This window comes from Colletotrichum truncatum (genome assembly GCF_014235925.2).
Source record: "Colletotrichum truncatum strain CMES1059 chromosome Unknown Contig_0010, whole genome shotgun sequence".
Taxonomy (NCBI): domain Eukaryota; kingdom Fungi; phylum Ascomycota; class Sordariomycetes; order Glomerellales; family Glomerellaceae; genus Colletotrichum; species Colletotrichum truncatum.
Window position 1 is genome coordinate 199,178 of NW_027222407.1, and position 13,038 is coordinate 212,215.

Below are 13,038 nucleotides of genomic sequence, written 5' to 3' on the forward strand. Positions count from 1 at the left end.
CTTGCAAAAACCTGTCTGGTCAACAAACTCCTCCAACTGAGGCTTTCTTGCTCTAGCCTAGCCCGTAGGATCTAGTTGTTGGTCGCCAACGGCAACTTGGATCCTGGGCTTGGGCTTGGGACCTGGGAGGATGATTGATGATGGCGGGATTAATCGACCGGGCTCAGGACCTAATGCCTCTGACTTTGTACATTTAATTCGATATGAGCCAGCCAGTGGACTTGCACAAGAAAAGACTACATAGTTCACAATGAGCCCTACCGTGTTTCCAGTGTGATGGTTTATGTCTACCGCATCCTATCTTCTTCGTTGTGCACTGTGTGCTGATATACAGGTATAGATGTGACTTCATGCACGATGGCTTTTCGCAATAGCTTCAAGTTCGTCAACCCCTCCGGGCCCCCTGCCAGCCCTGATGTACCCATGCAAAAGCCCCTCCTCTTGGCAGAAGTTAGCCCTACCCACCATCCTAGAACAGAGAGGGGTTAAGTCAAGCGGGTCTGATAAGTCAGGTAAATTGAGGACCCGTTACCTATGAAAGATTGACCATGTTGGTGCTGTGAGTTGTGCAAGGGAGGCAGAAGGTAACGAATAGCTCATATATGATTATTTTACTACATCAAGTATCAAAAGGAAATAGTAGTTACTTGAATGCCTTAATTTCAACCAGAAACTCCGGGCTCAATAACTGCCAAAGCCAACTAACAAAACTCATTCCAAGCCACGAGGAGTATTTATACGGACAGCCAGTTCCTCTCCCTCTCAAAACAGCATATGGAAAAAAAACCTTGCTCTGAAAGAGCCCATTTTGTTCGTCATCATTGTTTGTGTATCATGTTTCGTAGCGTACCTATGCTGCAGCGATAACGGGCTTGTTGAAGCCCAACTTCGCGAACAGAGTGTCCATGGCAACCCATTGTCTGCCACACTTGTCAAGGTACTTGTCCACCACACCCTTAACCGTGTCGAAGCGGACGCGGTTGTGCTCGGCCAGCGCGAGGATCTTTTCCTTGTCCTCCCGCGAGAGGTCGTTCCCGCTCTCGGCGGATGCTTTGGCCTTTGCTTTCTCAACATCCCACAGGCTGGCAAAATACACGAGCTGGTTGTAAATGGCCTTTTCAGTGTACTCGTAACGCATCCGACCCAGGCAGTCCCGCGCGAGTCCTTTGGGTCCTAAGCAACGGGTGCCATAAACATTCATTTGTCGAGTGCGCATACCACAGGCTGAGTCATCGCACACGAGCCAACCTTCGTAATAGCGGGCTGACTGTAAGCGGAGAGCATGCTCTACCTGGGCTACGATGGAAAGAGTCGACAGGGTTGAGCCGCACGAGGCACAAAGCACACCAGAGGCTGAGACACGGTCAGGTTGTGCTAGGAGACCCTCAAAGGTAGTTGACACTTTGCAAGCGCGGCAACGAAGCGAGAGACGGGTGCATTCAGCGAAGCGAACATCGTCGGGAATCTGGGATTCTAGGGGATGGATCTCCATGTCGTTACCGGAGGACGCTTGTTGGCTGTCCTGGATCGACTTGTACCTGCGAATGTCCAACCCGAGACATTCGGCAAGCTGGGAGCTCGACGTCCCCACTATGTTCGCGCAGAGACGCTCAACTGGAGGGAAAATTTGCTTGCCGATGTACCACTCAACGTCAGGTGAGAGACCGGAGTCCACCTTCATAACATCGGGAGGGGCGTACGCTCGTTTCGGAGCAGGATCGGAGCTCTGGGGGTCACCGGTGATGATATAAGAAATAACATCGCCACGACGGACGTTCTTTCCTCGAGCGATCTCCCTGAGAGCAACTTGAACCTGGGGCATTGAGTCTGCGTTGGGATACTCTGTAGGAGCTTTGCCCAGCTGGGTGAAAATGATGTACTTCTGTACCGGAATGGCTTGTTCTCGCATCTTGCCCGAGATCTCTCTGAGATATTCGTGGATGCGCGAGATTGACACCTCGGTTTCGTCGCCAGAGAGAATTTCGTTGAGGATCTTGCTGGAAATTTCCTTGGACAATCCGCAGTACTCACGACGCTTCATGTCAAGACCCTTGACTTCCATCTTCTCAATAAACTTGCCATCTTTCTCAACCAAATTGATGGCAGCGTACTTCTTCTTGGCTTGTAGAAGGATCCGCCGGAACACATTGTCAATGTCAATCTCAAGGAGCCTGTATCGCTCGTTGACGGCCTTTTTAAATTCCTGGCCGACTTTGAAGGCGTCCGCCACGTTATCAACATTGGCGTTTATCATGACGGAATCAGTGTCACCATAAATGACTTGGAGTGCTTTACTCTCGGCAAGCTCCTTTGTGCTGCGTAGAATCTCGCGACCCTTGTAGGTGGTCAAGACAGCTAAGGGCCGGGCGTAGAAGCGAGACTTGGTGTAGCCCAAACAACCGTACATGGAGTTGGCCGTGAGCTTTAATGCAAGCTGCTTAATGTCCCAGGTGGCAAGCTGCTCAGTGGTCGCGCTCTTGTCCTTCATCAGAGCCTTGACTTGTCTTCTCCGGCTGACAAGAGTGGCAATGAGCCTGGGCAGGATACCTTGACCCTGATCCTTGGGGACTTCAGGCACGGCATCTTCATCCTCCTCCTAGAGCTTGCGTTAGCGCCGAATTCAGAGACACATGACCACAACGACTTACAATTGCTGACCTGTCCACCGTTGTGAAGCAGATGTTGAATTCTTGAATGATAGATGGATATAAAGAGTTGAAGTCCATAACAAGAACGAACTTGTCATACAAACCCTTTTCCGGCTCAAAGACAAGACCTCCCTTGTACTTGTCCTTCTTCTTGCCCTCGCCCTCCTCTTCTTGGTTCTCTTCTTGAGCCATTCTGCCCCTGAAAGTTTGCTTATCAGGACAGATGTACTTGTTGCGGTGGAATTCGTGCAGCAAAATGTATTCGTTTCGCTCTGCACGTGTACCCGTAAGGGTTCTCGCCCAGGAATTACCAGCCAGATTGGTGAGGACCTTGGTCAAAGGCAGAAGCTGAACCTGCAAGGCAAGAGCAGTGATGAAGTGGGTGTCAGCTTCCATATGGGAAACGTAGTTCATCATGCCCTCTTTGTTTTGAGTAGCCCAGGTCTTGAGTGCTGCCTCATTGTCAATGTCCTGGCGGCGGTTGTTGCCAGGCAGGTAAAGGCTGCACATTTCCGTCAAACTCCAAGACTGGCATTTGTACATGGCAGACTTTCCAGCATCGTTGGCGAGGTCGCAAAGCAGGCGGCCAGACATAATTTGTCTCTCGGCGAACACGTTGCCGCCAACTTTGTTCATGGAAGCTGGCCATTGTGACCGCTTGAGTCGGCCGAGACGAGACCACTGATGAGTCTTTTTCTCGTGCAGGCGATTGAGCAGAACACTGTAGTCAACGCCCTCTAACTGGTGCCCGAGAATAACGTCCGGATCAACAACGTCGAGCTGAGCAAGAAAGAACATCAGGATCTCGGACTCTTGACGGAATGTCTTGATGAGACCTCTCTTCCTATCCTTTGCCATCGTTTCAAATCCTAGAGGGAATGCTGTCCCATAAGGCCGGACAAGGGTGAAAGTGCGGCAGGGAAGCTTCTCGGCCGGGGTAGTGTCATTCAAGGAGAGCTTTTCATATATTCTGGCGCTAATAGCGAGAATCTCTTGCTTGTTGGCCTTGGCGTTGAAGGCAGTACGCAGAGAAAGACTCATCAATGTCAGAGGAGGTGTGTCAAGGTTATCGGAGTCGCTGAGGGGAGACACCATGTTGGGATGTTCGACTAGAATTTCAAGCTTGCAGTGGGAAGCGTTCTTAAGGGCACCGAAATCAGCGTCCTTAATCTTCAACCAACAAGGTCCCATAATGTTCTTCCACAGGACGAACTGCTCAAACAGAGCGGTGTTTGTTCCAAAAACGTGCGAAAATGTCTCGCCCTTGGTTGATCCATCGATCACAGGCTCTGTTCTTAATTAGCATATATAAACCAGTCGCATGGGTCGGTATCTTACTTGTGTAGGGGTAAAGACATTTTAAGTATTTTGCCTCCCTAGGAATTCCCGGCAATTCGAATGCGTACTTTCGTGTGCATGCTTTGATCTTGAACATGCCCACGTTCATTTTGGTCATAATGGCATCAATCTCAGAGTAGACGTGCATCATTTCGACCTCCTCACCGGAGTCCTCGCCGTCTTGCACCCTTGTTTGACGTGGGAGGAAGTATAGCTTGCGCAGGATGTTGTCTACCTTGACGAAACAGCTGACATACAATCCCGTCTTTTTGTTCAAAACCTTGCCGAAAAGACAGAGACTGCCATTGACCTCGGTGTAATCTGTCCAGAACATGTTGAGGCTGCCGTCCGGCTCGATAGCGTCTTTATAGTCTATCTTTCCAACAGTTCTGGTCTCAGCAGGGGAACTACTGACGACGTTCAACTGATCCGTGATGGAGTTCCAAGCGGAGGAGTCCACAGCTGGCTCAGACGCCTTTGCAGGAGATGAGTCGAGAGGCGACGGGTAAGGATCAGGCTTAACCAGTTTTTTGGGTGGCCTTGATCCCGTGATGTTCACACTGGCAGTGGTAATGGTACCTGCATGTGCAACTTCCATCATATCATCGTCCTCGTCGTCCTTTGGCTCTGCTTTGATTTGAGCCTTGCGTTGCGCTACCTTCGCAGCAGGCGAGGACGGCGCTGGGTCAGACATGAGAATATCTGCATTGTCCAGCGTGGGGGTGTCTTCCCTGTCGTCTCCCATTGGGGGCATATAACCATCTTCGGGGGCCGAGTCATCGATGGTAGGGGATGGGCATCTATCATCCACCGTCTTGGTCCTCTTCGTCAATGGCCGTCGTATATCAGGTGCGGGGGAGAGCACACGAGCTCTTCGCCTTTCCGGAGATCTGTTGCGTTTGCCACCAGATCGAGAAACGGGGGCAGGGACATTGGCATCAACCTCACCGAGCAAATCGGCGAGAAAGTCATCGTCTTCCTTCGTTTTCACGACCTAAAGGCATTGTCACTATGTTGTTCTTTCATGCTGAACCTTCTGGACAAACCTTAGGTTTTGCCTGTGCCTTGGCAGCCCCCTTGGTGAAGTACTCGCTAATGTCTCTGTCATTGGCGTCTCGCTTGGCCGCCTCCTCTTCACGCTGCTTCTTTGCTGCTGTTTGTCAGACATTGCCCGCTGCAAAGTAATAAATGAGAGCATCGGCTTACATGCTTTGTTCGGTCTTCCTCTCCCTTGTCCAACCAATTCGTCGTCGCTGTCGGAGTAGTACTGCGGGGCACGATCCCACTCCTCTCGACCGTCGTCGGCATATCCTTCGCCATTATCGTCCACAACAAAATCGTCTTGATCTAACCGGTCTCGAATAATCTTCTTGTATTGATTCTCGTCGACTTCCTCATACAATTCGGCAACGTCCTCCACTTCGTAGTTGCCCTTCTTCCCGGACTGTCGCAGAGCCCTAAGCTCAGCCAGCTTCGAGCGCCTGTCAACTTTAGGCATGGCAGACAGACTTCGTAATGGATTTATGGGGTATTATTGAAGAAAAAGAGGAAGAGAAGTAAGAACCTTGGTGATATTCTAGATCATCGTATCGAAAGAAGATATCGTGAGAAGGTGGGATTGTTGACGTCTCAACTTGGTTGTCAAGAGGTGGAATTGACCTGTGCAGGTGGGATGGGCGCAGCACGGATTCTTAGGCACCATAAGTTTAATTCGTCGGGGTAGCGCGTGAAGAAATCGCGTCTCGTGTTTGGCGAGACGCGTTTTCGGCTATAATTGTTAATTGGCGTCAGGCCAATTGGTCTCTCCAGCTACACTACCTGAGTACCTATGGGGCGGCACGGCGCTGCCCCGCTACCCAGCGTCAGTAACCACGCTACTCATGCAAGATGCTTGCTGTATGCAGGGTGTCCGATAAGATAAGGAGCTCTAGCAGCTTCAGTTGTCGCAAAATTTCCCAAGTCGCCTCGTTGGACCATCACGACCAGAAGCATCTACTGGTGTAGTACAAAATAGCCATCCAATATGTTGGCGTGCAACTCCTGCCTCAAGCGGGCTCTCAAGCCTGTTATTTCTGCTGGCTCCTTTCCAGAGGCCCCGCGCATGCTCCAACACGGCCTTCCGATGCGCCGATTCCAACGCCCATACTCAATATCCATGAAGAACACTATGCAGGAGCTGAGGAATAGCACTGCGGAGTATGTACACACTTCCGTCGTCAACACTCAACACTAATTCTGTCCAGAAGGCCGGCCGCTGCAATAAACGAACGCCGAGCATTACGCACCCGACAAAACGAGAACGCCGCAAGTCGTGAACCAGGGGATGCTATCCCCTCAGAGGAAGAAGAGACTGCGCCGGAGGCAGGCGTTGTCTCAAAAGAGCATTTTATTGAAGGACTAAAGGATACTGTTGAATCCGAGGAGTTTGCTGCGAAGCGGGCAAAGCAAAAGCTTGAGTGGGCTGTTGGCAAACATCTAGAGCATATGCAGGATCGCTGGAAAATTGGCAAGCACGTCGAGGCGACGCTCCGAAAGGACCGCTTTGACGAGGCTCTTCTCCTCACGCAACGCGCCAGCAAGGACGAGCAATGCGTCGTGGCCTGGAATCATCTCATCGACTACGAGATTAGGCAGAGGAAGCGCCTGAACGCCAGTATCAAGCTTCTCAACGACATGAAGAAACGCGGCCAGTTACCCAACGAACAGACCTATACCATAATCTTCCGTGGCTGCGCGACTTTGGCCGATCCAAAAGCCGCTGTTGATAAGGCCGTACATATATACAACTCACTCTTGAAGGACAAGCGCTTGAAGCCGAATCTCATCCACCTTAACGCTGTTCTCCAGGTGTGCGGCCGTGCCGGCGATATCGACGCCATGTTCGCCATCCTTGAGACGGCAGATGTTAAACAAGGACGCCGAGCCGATGCATACACATACACAACCATTCTTAACAACTTGCGATATAAGGTTGCACCTAAGTTGGATGCCGAAAACCCAAAGCGCGAGTCAGGACAGACGTCCCAGAAGCTGGAGAGGGCGCCTCGAGAGCTGGACGACGCAGCGCAGCAGACAATCGATCGGTGCAAGGCCATTTGGGAAGAGGTGACACGAGAATGGCGCAACGGCAAGCTCAAAATCGACGAGAACCTGGTGTGTGCCATGGGCCGCACACTGCTTCTGGGGAGTAGCAAGGAAAAGGCGGAGATCTTTACCTTGGTGGAGGAGACCATGAGTATTCCCAATTACACTCTGGACACCGAAGCTCGTTTAAGAACAAAAGCCATTCCGGAATCCCGTGGCAAAGAATCCAAAGACATAAACAAGGGCATGCAGAACATCATCGCCACTCAAACGCCAAAACAAGTCCCCGGTCTGAAAAATGTCACTTACGCCGTGCCGGGTCAAAACACGCTCTCGCTCCTCCTCCTAGCCGCTCGCGACAAGACGGCTGTCAGACGCGCGAAAGTCAGTGCTGACTACTGGAAAATATTTACCGACTTGTATGGCCTCAAACCTGACTCTCAAAACTATGGAGAGATTCTCCTTAGTCACGAACGTAACGGAGCAAGCGCTGCAAGCGTCCGCATCATCCAGCAGATGCCACCAGAGCTCATCACGCCTACTATCATTCACCGTGGACTGCAGACATGTCTTCGCGACAACATGAACCACGCCGCATTCGACAACGCCACCGCGATTTTAGACTTGATGACATTGCGTGCGCAGGCGTTGAAAGAGGAGACGGGTCGAAGCCCGCAGATCGACCTCCTCGCGCCGCTCCTCTATCACCGTGTTGCCCTGGCTACGGATCACAAATTCCGACAGATGGCCAAGGCCGGCGACGAGAAAGGCGCGAAACAAGGCTATGCCAGCCAGCTGGCGGCCGCCGTGAACAAACTGTGGTACTCGTTCCTCAAAGCTAAGCAAGCGATGAAGGGCATGGAGAGATCCAAGACTACTAGCAAACCCTCGACTGTGAAATGGACGCAGCGCCGTGACGCTTTCGAGAGGGACCTTCTTGATCTCGGCCGTAGCCTGATCGCTACTGTTGATAGGATCGAAAAGGGCAACATGCTTGAAGACGCAAAGGAGCTCGAGAAGCTTCAGCAGAGGCGGAACGTCATCAATCGCTTCGTAGTCGAGCTCACCGACCCCCAACAACGGCTCTCATGAAGAAAAGGCTTAGGGCATATGCCGCAAATATGTAATACCATGTAAAAACAAAAAGAACTGTAGTTTAGTAGAGTTTCTTACGGCCACACCACACCATACAATATACCCCAATCTGAAGCATAGAAATACCAAATACTTTTCTTCGCATCTTCATGCAGCATAATGAATACAGAAACTGCATGGTCGTTCAATTCGCACTGGACGGTAAGGAGCAAAAGTGACGGTACCATGGCACGAAGCGAAGAAAAAGTCGTCTACTACTACATGTTCTTTCGTGTGAGAAGAAAAGAACACCCTCAAGAACTAAAGGAGTAAATAAAAAAAGAGAGACGAAAGTCCCGGTTGATTGCCGTGAGAGAAATACTGCAAATATGGGTCGCCATGGTATTCGACCTTCCGCCCGCTCTTTACCAACGCCAAAGACAAGGATCTGTTTTTATGCAATTTTAAATTGTCTTCATCGTCGTCCACCACGGTTCCAGCCGCGCCCTCTGCGGCCGCCGCCGCCGCCGCCGTTACCGTTACCGTTACCGTTACCTCCACCAACAAGCTTATCACTGTAGAGACCGCTAGAAGCTACGGTGTTGTCGGACTCCATGGGCTCGGGGAAGCCGTTGGAGCCGTCAATGACATTGTTCGACGTCGAGCGGGTTGCGTTGCGAGACCCATTTGCGTTCAGCTGCGCGGCGGGCTCCTTGTAACCGCCAGGTTTGGGGTAGACTTTGATAATACGGCCATCGGCCTGTCGAGATGAGAGTCAGCAATCCCATTCGTCAATTCTAGCACTCGGGATAAGACTGCATACCGTCTGGTTGTTAAATGTAGAGATAACGGCATCGCCACCCTCTTTAGTAGCAAACACCATCTCCGCTACAAGGAGTGGGCTTGACTTGACCATTCTGCAACTAAGCATTTCTCCGCCAACAGGCGTCATCGCGCTTTCAATATCGGCAGCCGTCGTTCCCGGCGCAAAGTTGTGCGCCATAACGGCAAACGGGCCCGCAAGACCCCGGATCGAAAGACCCTTCTTGGCCGGGGCGGCAGATGTCATCTGCACATCGGCCATGGCATCAGTGCGTTCAATTGCATTGGCCACCCTGGCAGCCCTCTGCTCGGTGCGTCGATCGCCTCTTCTGTTGTTTGTTCCTGCTGCGGTAGGCTTGCTTCCGGGAGCCGAGATGCGCGCTGCGAGACCGCCGGGACCGGCGCCGCCTCGTCTTCCTACGCCACCGCCGGTTACCGTGCCATGAAGATCGTGGGTCCAATCGCCGTCAATGTTACCGGCGGGGACAGCCTTGGGGCCGAGAGACACGGTGCGCTGCTGTAGTGGCGATATTAGCTTGTTGAATGATTCTTGGGGGAATCGAGAGGATGACGGGGATGATGCTGAGGCTAACAATACCTTCTTGACACCAATTCTGCTAGCCAGCGAGGGGCCTACGCCGGGCTTGAGTTTAGTTGGGGCGCTCTGCCTTCTGTCCTTGGAGAAAATCTTCTGTGCCAGTGCTTCGTTCTTCTTCCTCTCTCGCCCTGCGCGCCGAGCAACGTTGTCCGATTAGCAACCGATCCGAGATAATGGCTTGTGTCCAGATTAGGAGTCCCACCTTCGTTAATGATCTTCTCGAAGTCGGTTGCAACCTTGGCCATCTTGGCTTCTCAAAGAGGCGACAAAGGCTAGGTAAATGGGAGAAATGTCAAGGTCGAGACTGTCGCAACGGAGTAGACTCTGCGGATTGGAGGGCTGGAAGAGCTGTGACTGGATGGGAGATGTTGCGAGGGTTTAACAGGCAGAAGAGAAGGACAGTCAATCAATCAACTAAATCCGTATTTGCGGTGTAGAGAAGGTTTCGAAAAGGCGGGCAGAGCAAGCTTCGGGGTCAGATACCTTGTAAAGACCCTGGACGACATGGGAAGGAAAGTTAACTTGAGGCTGACTTGGGCGCGTTGGTCTGCGAAGGCCGTGGAGCGTGTTTCTAGGGGCCCCCACATACTGTCGATTGGATGGCAGCGGCGACTCCACTTATAGGTGCCACTGTGAGCCTCACTGCAAGGGTGGCGTTAGCTGCAGTGGTCAAGCAAACGATTAGCTTCACTCTTGATCAACCCCCTCAATGTTGACTGCTTGTCAATGCCATAGAGTAGAATTTCTCCTGTTACTCTTACTCAAGCGTGTATAATAGTGCTCTTACACCTCAATAAGAATGATTAATCCCATGCACTACTAGTGTCTAAACTACCATTTTATTCGATAGAACGCTGCCTGCGTATTCGTCTGTCAATTGCTCTGCTCCACAGCAGATTTCACTTTGCTGTTAGTTGCTACCGTTTCCCATGTCACACAAAATTAAAATAGGGGGTTATTGTTAAGCCCACCTTCCGTTTTCATCTCATCGAAATTGATGGATGTCGAGGCCTTGGTTGATCTCGACGAGGTATGACCGGCCGCGGCATTTTCCAAGCTCCTGTTACGTGTTGAACAAGTCGGGGTATTCTCATACTCCAATACGTCAAGCGGGGTTGACGACTCTGTGGAGCGCATAAATGGCACAACGACGAGTCCTGCTGTGTCTCTTGTCTTCTTGTGAATTTGATACCAAATCCAAGGATCATTAGCGCTCGATGTAGGCTCTCCAGTTAGTGAGGAAATCAACGTTATCAAAGGCACTTCAATGAACTTCTGTGCAAGGTCTGTGTCATCTGAAGCACTAACAATCAGGGGTGTTGGTCCATTGTTGAGGCTATTCTCCGGGTCAGTTTGAGGCCCCTGAAGTGTGTCTTCATTGTGCACCAAAGTATCGACATCCTTTCCAGTCTTCATCTCCAACGCAATGGCTGTCCGGATGTCCTTGGAGCCGTTGACGTTCAACTGCTGTGAACAAGCTGAAAGTTTCCATGGTCCTGGAAGCGTTATAGAGCTGTCGACTTTAGAAGAAGACTGTATACTCAGGCGAGGGTCAGTAAGTTTGACGTAGTCTTTTGTAGGTTGTGTTTGAACTGCATTAAAAGCAGGCGGTAGCGCATAAAAAGTGTCGGTCCACGAATTGAACAGTACTCGATCCGCGAACAACTTCCGTTGATTGTATATGGCCATCAAAGCGCCATGTGCTCCCGTAAAGTACTCGACATGCTCCTCGCATTCCATAGTCGCTGGAAAGATGACGGCTACTCGTTCTACAGCTTTGCCAGAAGAATTTACATTCTCTTCAGTGACAACCAGCTGATTGACGGCATTGTCAGAGCCAGAGTCATGGGCCACTGTATCCTCTGGCATGACTAAAGCCTGATCTTGCTCCTGGTGACTGCTTGCCGTATCTATCGTCTTTTTCTCTACTGTAGAAACAGAACGAGTCAAAGAGCCGTTGGGAGGAGCGTAAAACTTCATATCAAATTCTAGTTCCCCAAGAGCCGGGCATTCGGACATCTTGGGATGACGTCCATCTACTTGATCCTCGGCCCTCGACTCGAATTCGGTGTCTTGGTTGTCTTGGAGCATGTCTTGAAATTTTGTTCGATTTACTTTACTAAGGCGAATACTTTTGAACAAGTCCCCCAGGCTGCGTCGCCTGAGCAGCTTCAGCGAATCCTTCTCGGATTCTATCGTTGCATTAGCTTTATCCTGGTAGAAGATTCAGAACTTAGTCTGGGATACCGTCAAGTGTTACAGTCTTCCATTCAGAATTGGTAGTCTTCTTATCCAGTCGTCCCAGCTCTGCGAGCGGCTCGGCCAGAGCCGTGTGCGTTGAACGCTTTGGTTTCCTTGAAAAGAATTCAGGTCGCGCGTTATTGGTCGTTCTAATGACGTCCGTTTGGTTGTTGTCGTTCCTTTTACCAATGGTATTATCATCTCTCTTGCCTTTGTTGCCGAAAACCTTGAAGCCCACTGTTTGAGCCCATGATGATTTGACAAGTAGTGAGCGGAACGAACGTCGCTTGTTGGATAACGCGACATTTGTCGGTGGTTCATGCGCTCCAGTCGCTTTGTTTTCGTCGGACAATTCGTGTTCCATGGTGGAGTAAGGCAGCTCAAACAAGCTTGCCGTACAATGACTCGGAGTATTCCAGATAGATGTTACAATCCAAAAAAGAAAAAGAAAAAAAGAGGCTGTGTATGCAGATCAGATAGGGGGGAAGTATCTGAACGACGACATGGAGGACAGCAGGAATTGATACCGACCAGGGGCGGCGTCACCAGAATGGGAGCAATGTTAACCTCCTTCCTTACTTTGAAGATCAGACCAGTGGAAAGAGTCAGTAGTCATCTTAGCATTCCCATGCCCTCACCTTTCTCACACGCGCGGCTTCCAGCATCCTCCAACATTCTTACCGGCCTCTTGCCGGTTGTCTGTTTCCATGCTGCCGTCAATTTCGACCGCGCCTTCTCCAGTGACCTTAGCGTGAGGTGTTGCCTCCTGTCCCGGTCATTGCTCAATCCCACTTACTTGGCTGATTCTCTACCCCGGCCATATCCTGACTTCGTCGTGCATCAAACTGTTCACTTGATTCCTTTGGTTAAGAGCATCGGCTTCAACACTAGATTGGACAGGCACATATAAGGCAGATTCATGTTAGAGGCCATCGCGTGCTGACATAGGCATCGCTTCCACATTAGTCAAACAACTTGTAAAGCCAACCTGCAGTATCCGGGACCCGTGCGAACTTCAGGAAGTAGGTAGGTAGTTAGGAACGTTGTGTGAAGGACGTTTCTCGTGTGTCGTTGCTGGCCTGTAGGGCCCTCTCCCTCTCCCCTCAGCACCAAGCCCCTTCCTTTGCCAACCCGAAGTCCTCGTCATTCTTTTTCCTCATGCATCATCCCATCAAAGCTCCATTGTGCATTCTTTCATCGCCCGTCCTAGCTCCGTGCCGCGTCTCATTCGCT

General features: G+C 51.0%; 5 protein-coding genes across 5 annotated transcripts; 1 reads left to right on the forward strand and 4 right to left on the reverse strand.

Moving 5' to 3' along the window:
- Positions 1-850: 850 nt before the first annotated feature.
- CTRU02_213522 (DNA polymerase alpha catalytic) lies at positions 851-5,484 on the reverse strand (the record flags this gene model as incomplete). Its single annotated transcript, XM_036730750.1, has 5 exons — positions 851-2,596; positions 2,649-3,937; positions 3,987-4,980; positions 5,033-5,136; positions 5,193-5,484. The coding sequence occupies 5 exons, from the start codon at positions 5,482-5,484 to the stop codon at positions 851-853; spliced, it is 4,425 nt and encodes a 1,474-aa protein (XP_036577526.1).
- A 525-nt stretch (positions 5,485-6,009) lies between these two features.
- On the forward strand, positions 6,010-8,162 carry CTRU02_213523 (pentatricopeptide repeat containing protein; the record flags this gene model as incomplete). Its single annotated transcript, XM_036730749.1, has 2 exons — positions 6,010-6,182; positions 6,230-8,162. The coding sequence occupies 2 exons, from the start codon at positions 6,010-6,012 to the stop codon at positions 8,160-8,162; spliced, it is 2,106 nt and encodes a 701-aa protein (XP_036577525.1).
- A 457-nt stretch (positions 8,163-8,619) lies between these two features.
- CTRU02_213524 (pentatricopeptide repeat protein) lies at positions 8,620-9,809 on the reverse strand (the record flags this gene model as incomplete). The annotated part of the gene is made up of 3 exons (XM_070206072.1): positions 8,620-8,904; positions 8,968-9,692; positions 9,767-9,809. The coding sequence occupies 3 exons, from the start codon at positions 9,807-9,809 to the stop codon at positions 8,620-8,622; spliced, it is 1,053 nt and encodes a 350-aa protein (XP_070060104.1).
- Positions 9,810-10,544: 735 nt separating this feature from the next.
- On the reverse strand, positions 10,545-10,772 carry CTRU02_213525 (uncharacterized protein; the record flags this gene model as incomplete). Its single annotated transcript, XM_070206073.1, has 1 exon — positions 10,545-10,772. One exon carries the CDS (start codon positions 10,770-10,772, stop codon positions 10,545-10,547), a length of 228 nt encoding a protein of 75 aa, XP_070060105.1.
- Positions 10,773-11,797: 1,025 nt separating this feature from the next.
- Positions 11,798-12,169, reverse strand: CTRU02_213526 (uncharacterized protein; the record flags this gene model as incomplete). The annotated part of the gene is made up of 1 exon (XM_036730747.2): positions 11,798-12,169. The coding sequence occupies one exon, from the start codon at positions 12,167-12,169 to the stop codon at positions 11,798-11,800; it is 372 nt and encodes a 123-aa protein (XP_036577523.2).
- Between the last annotated feature and the right edge of the window lie 869 nt (positions 12,170-13,038).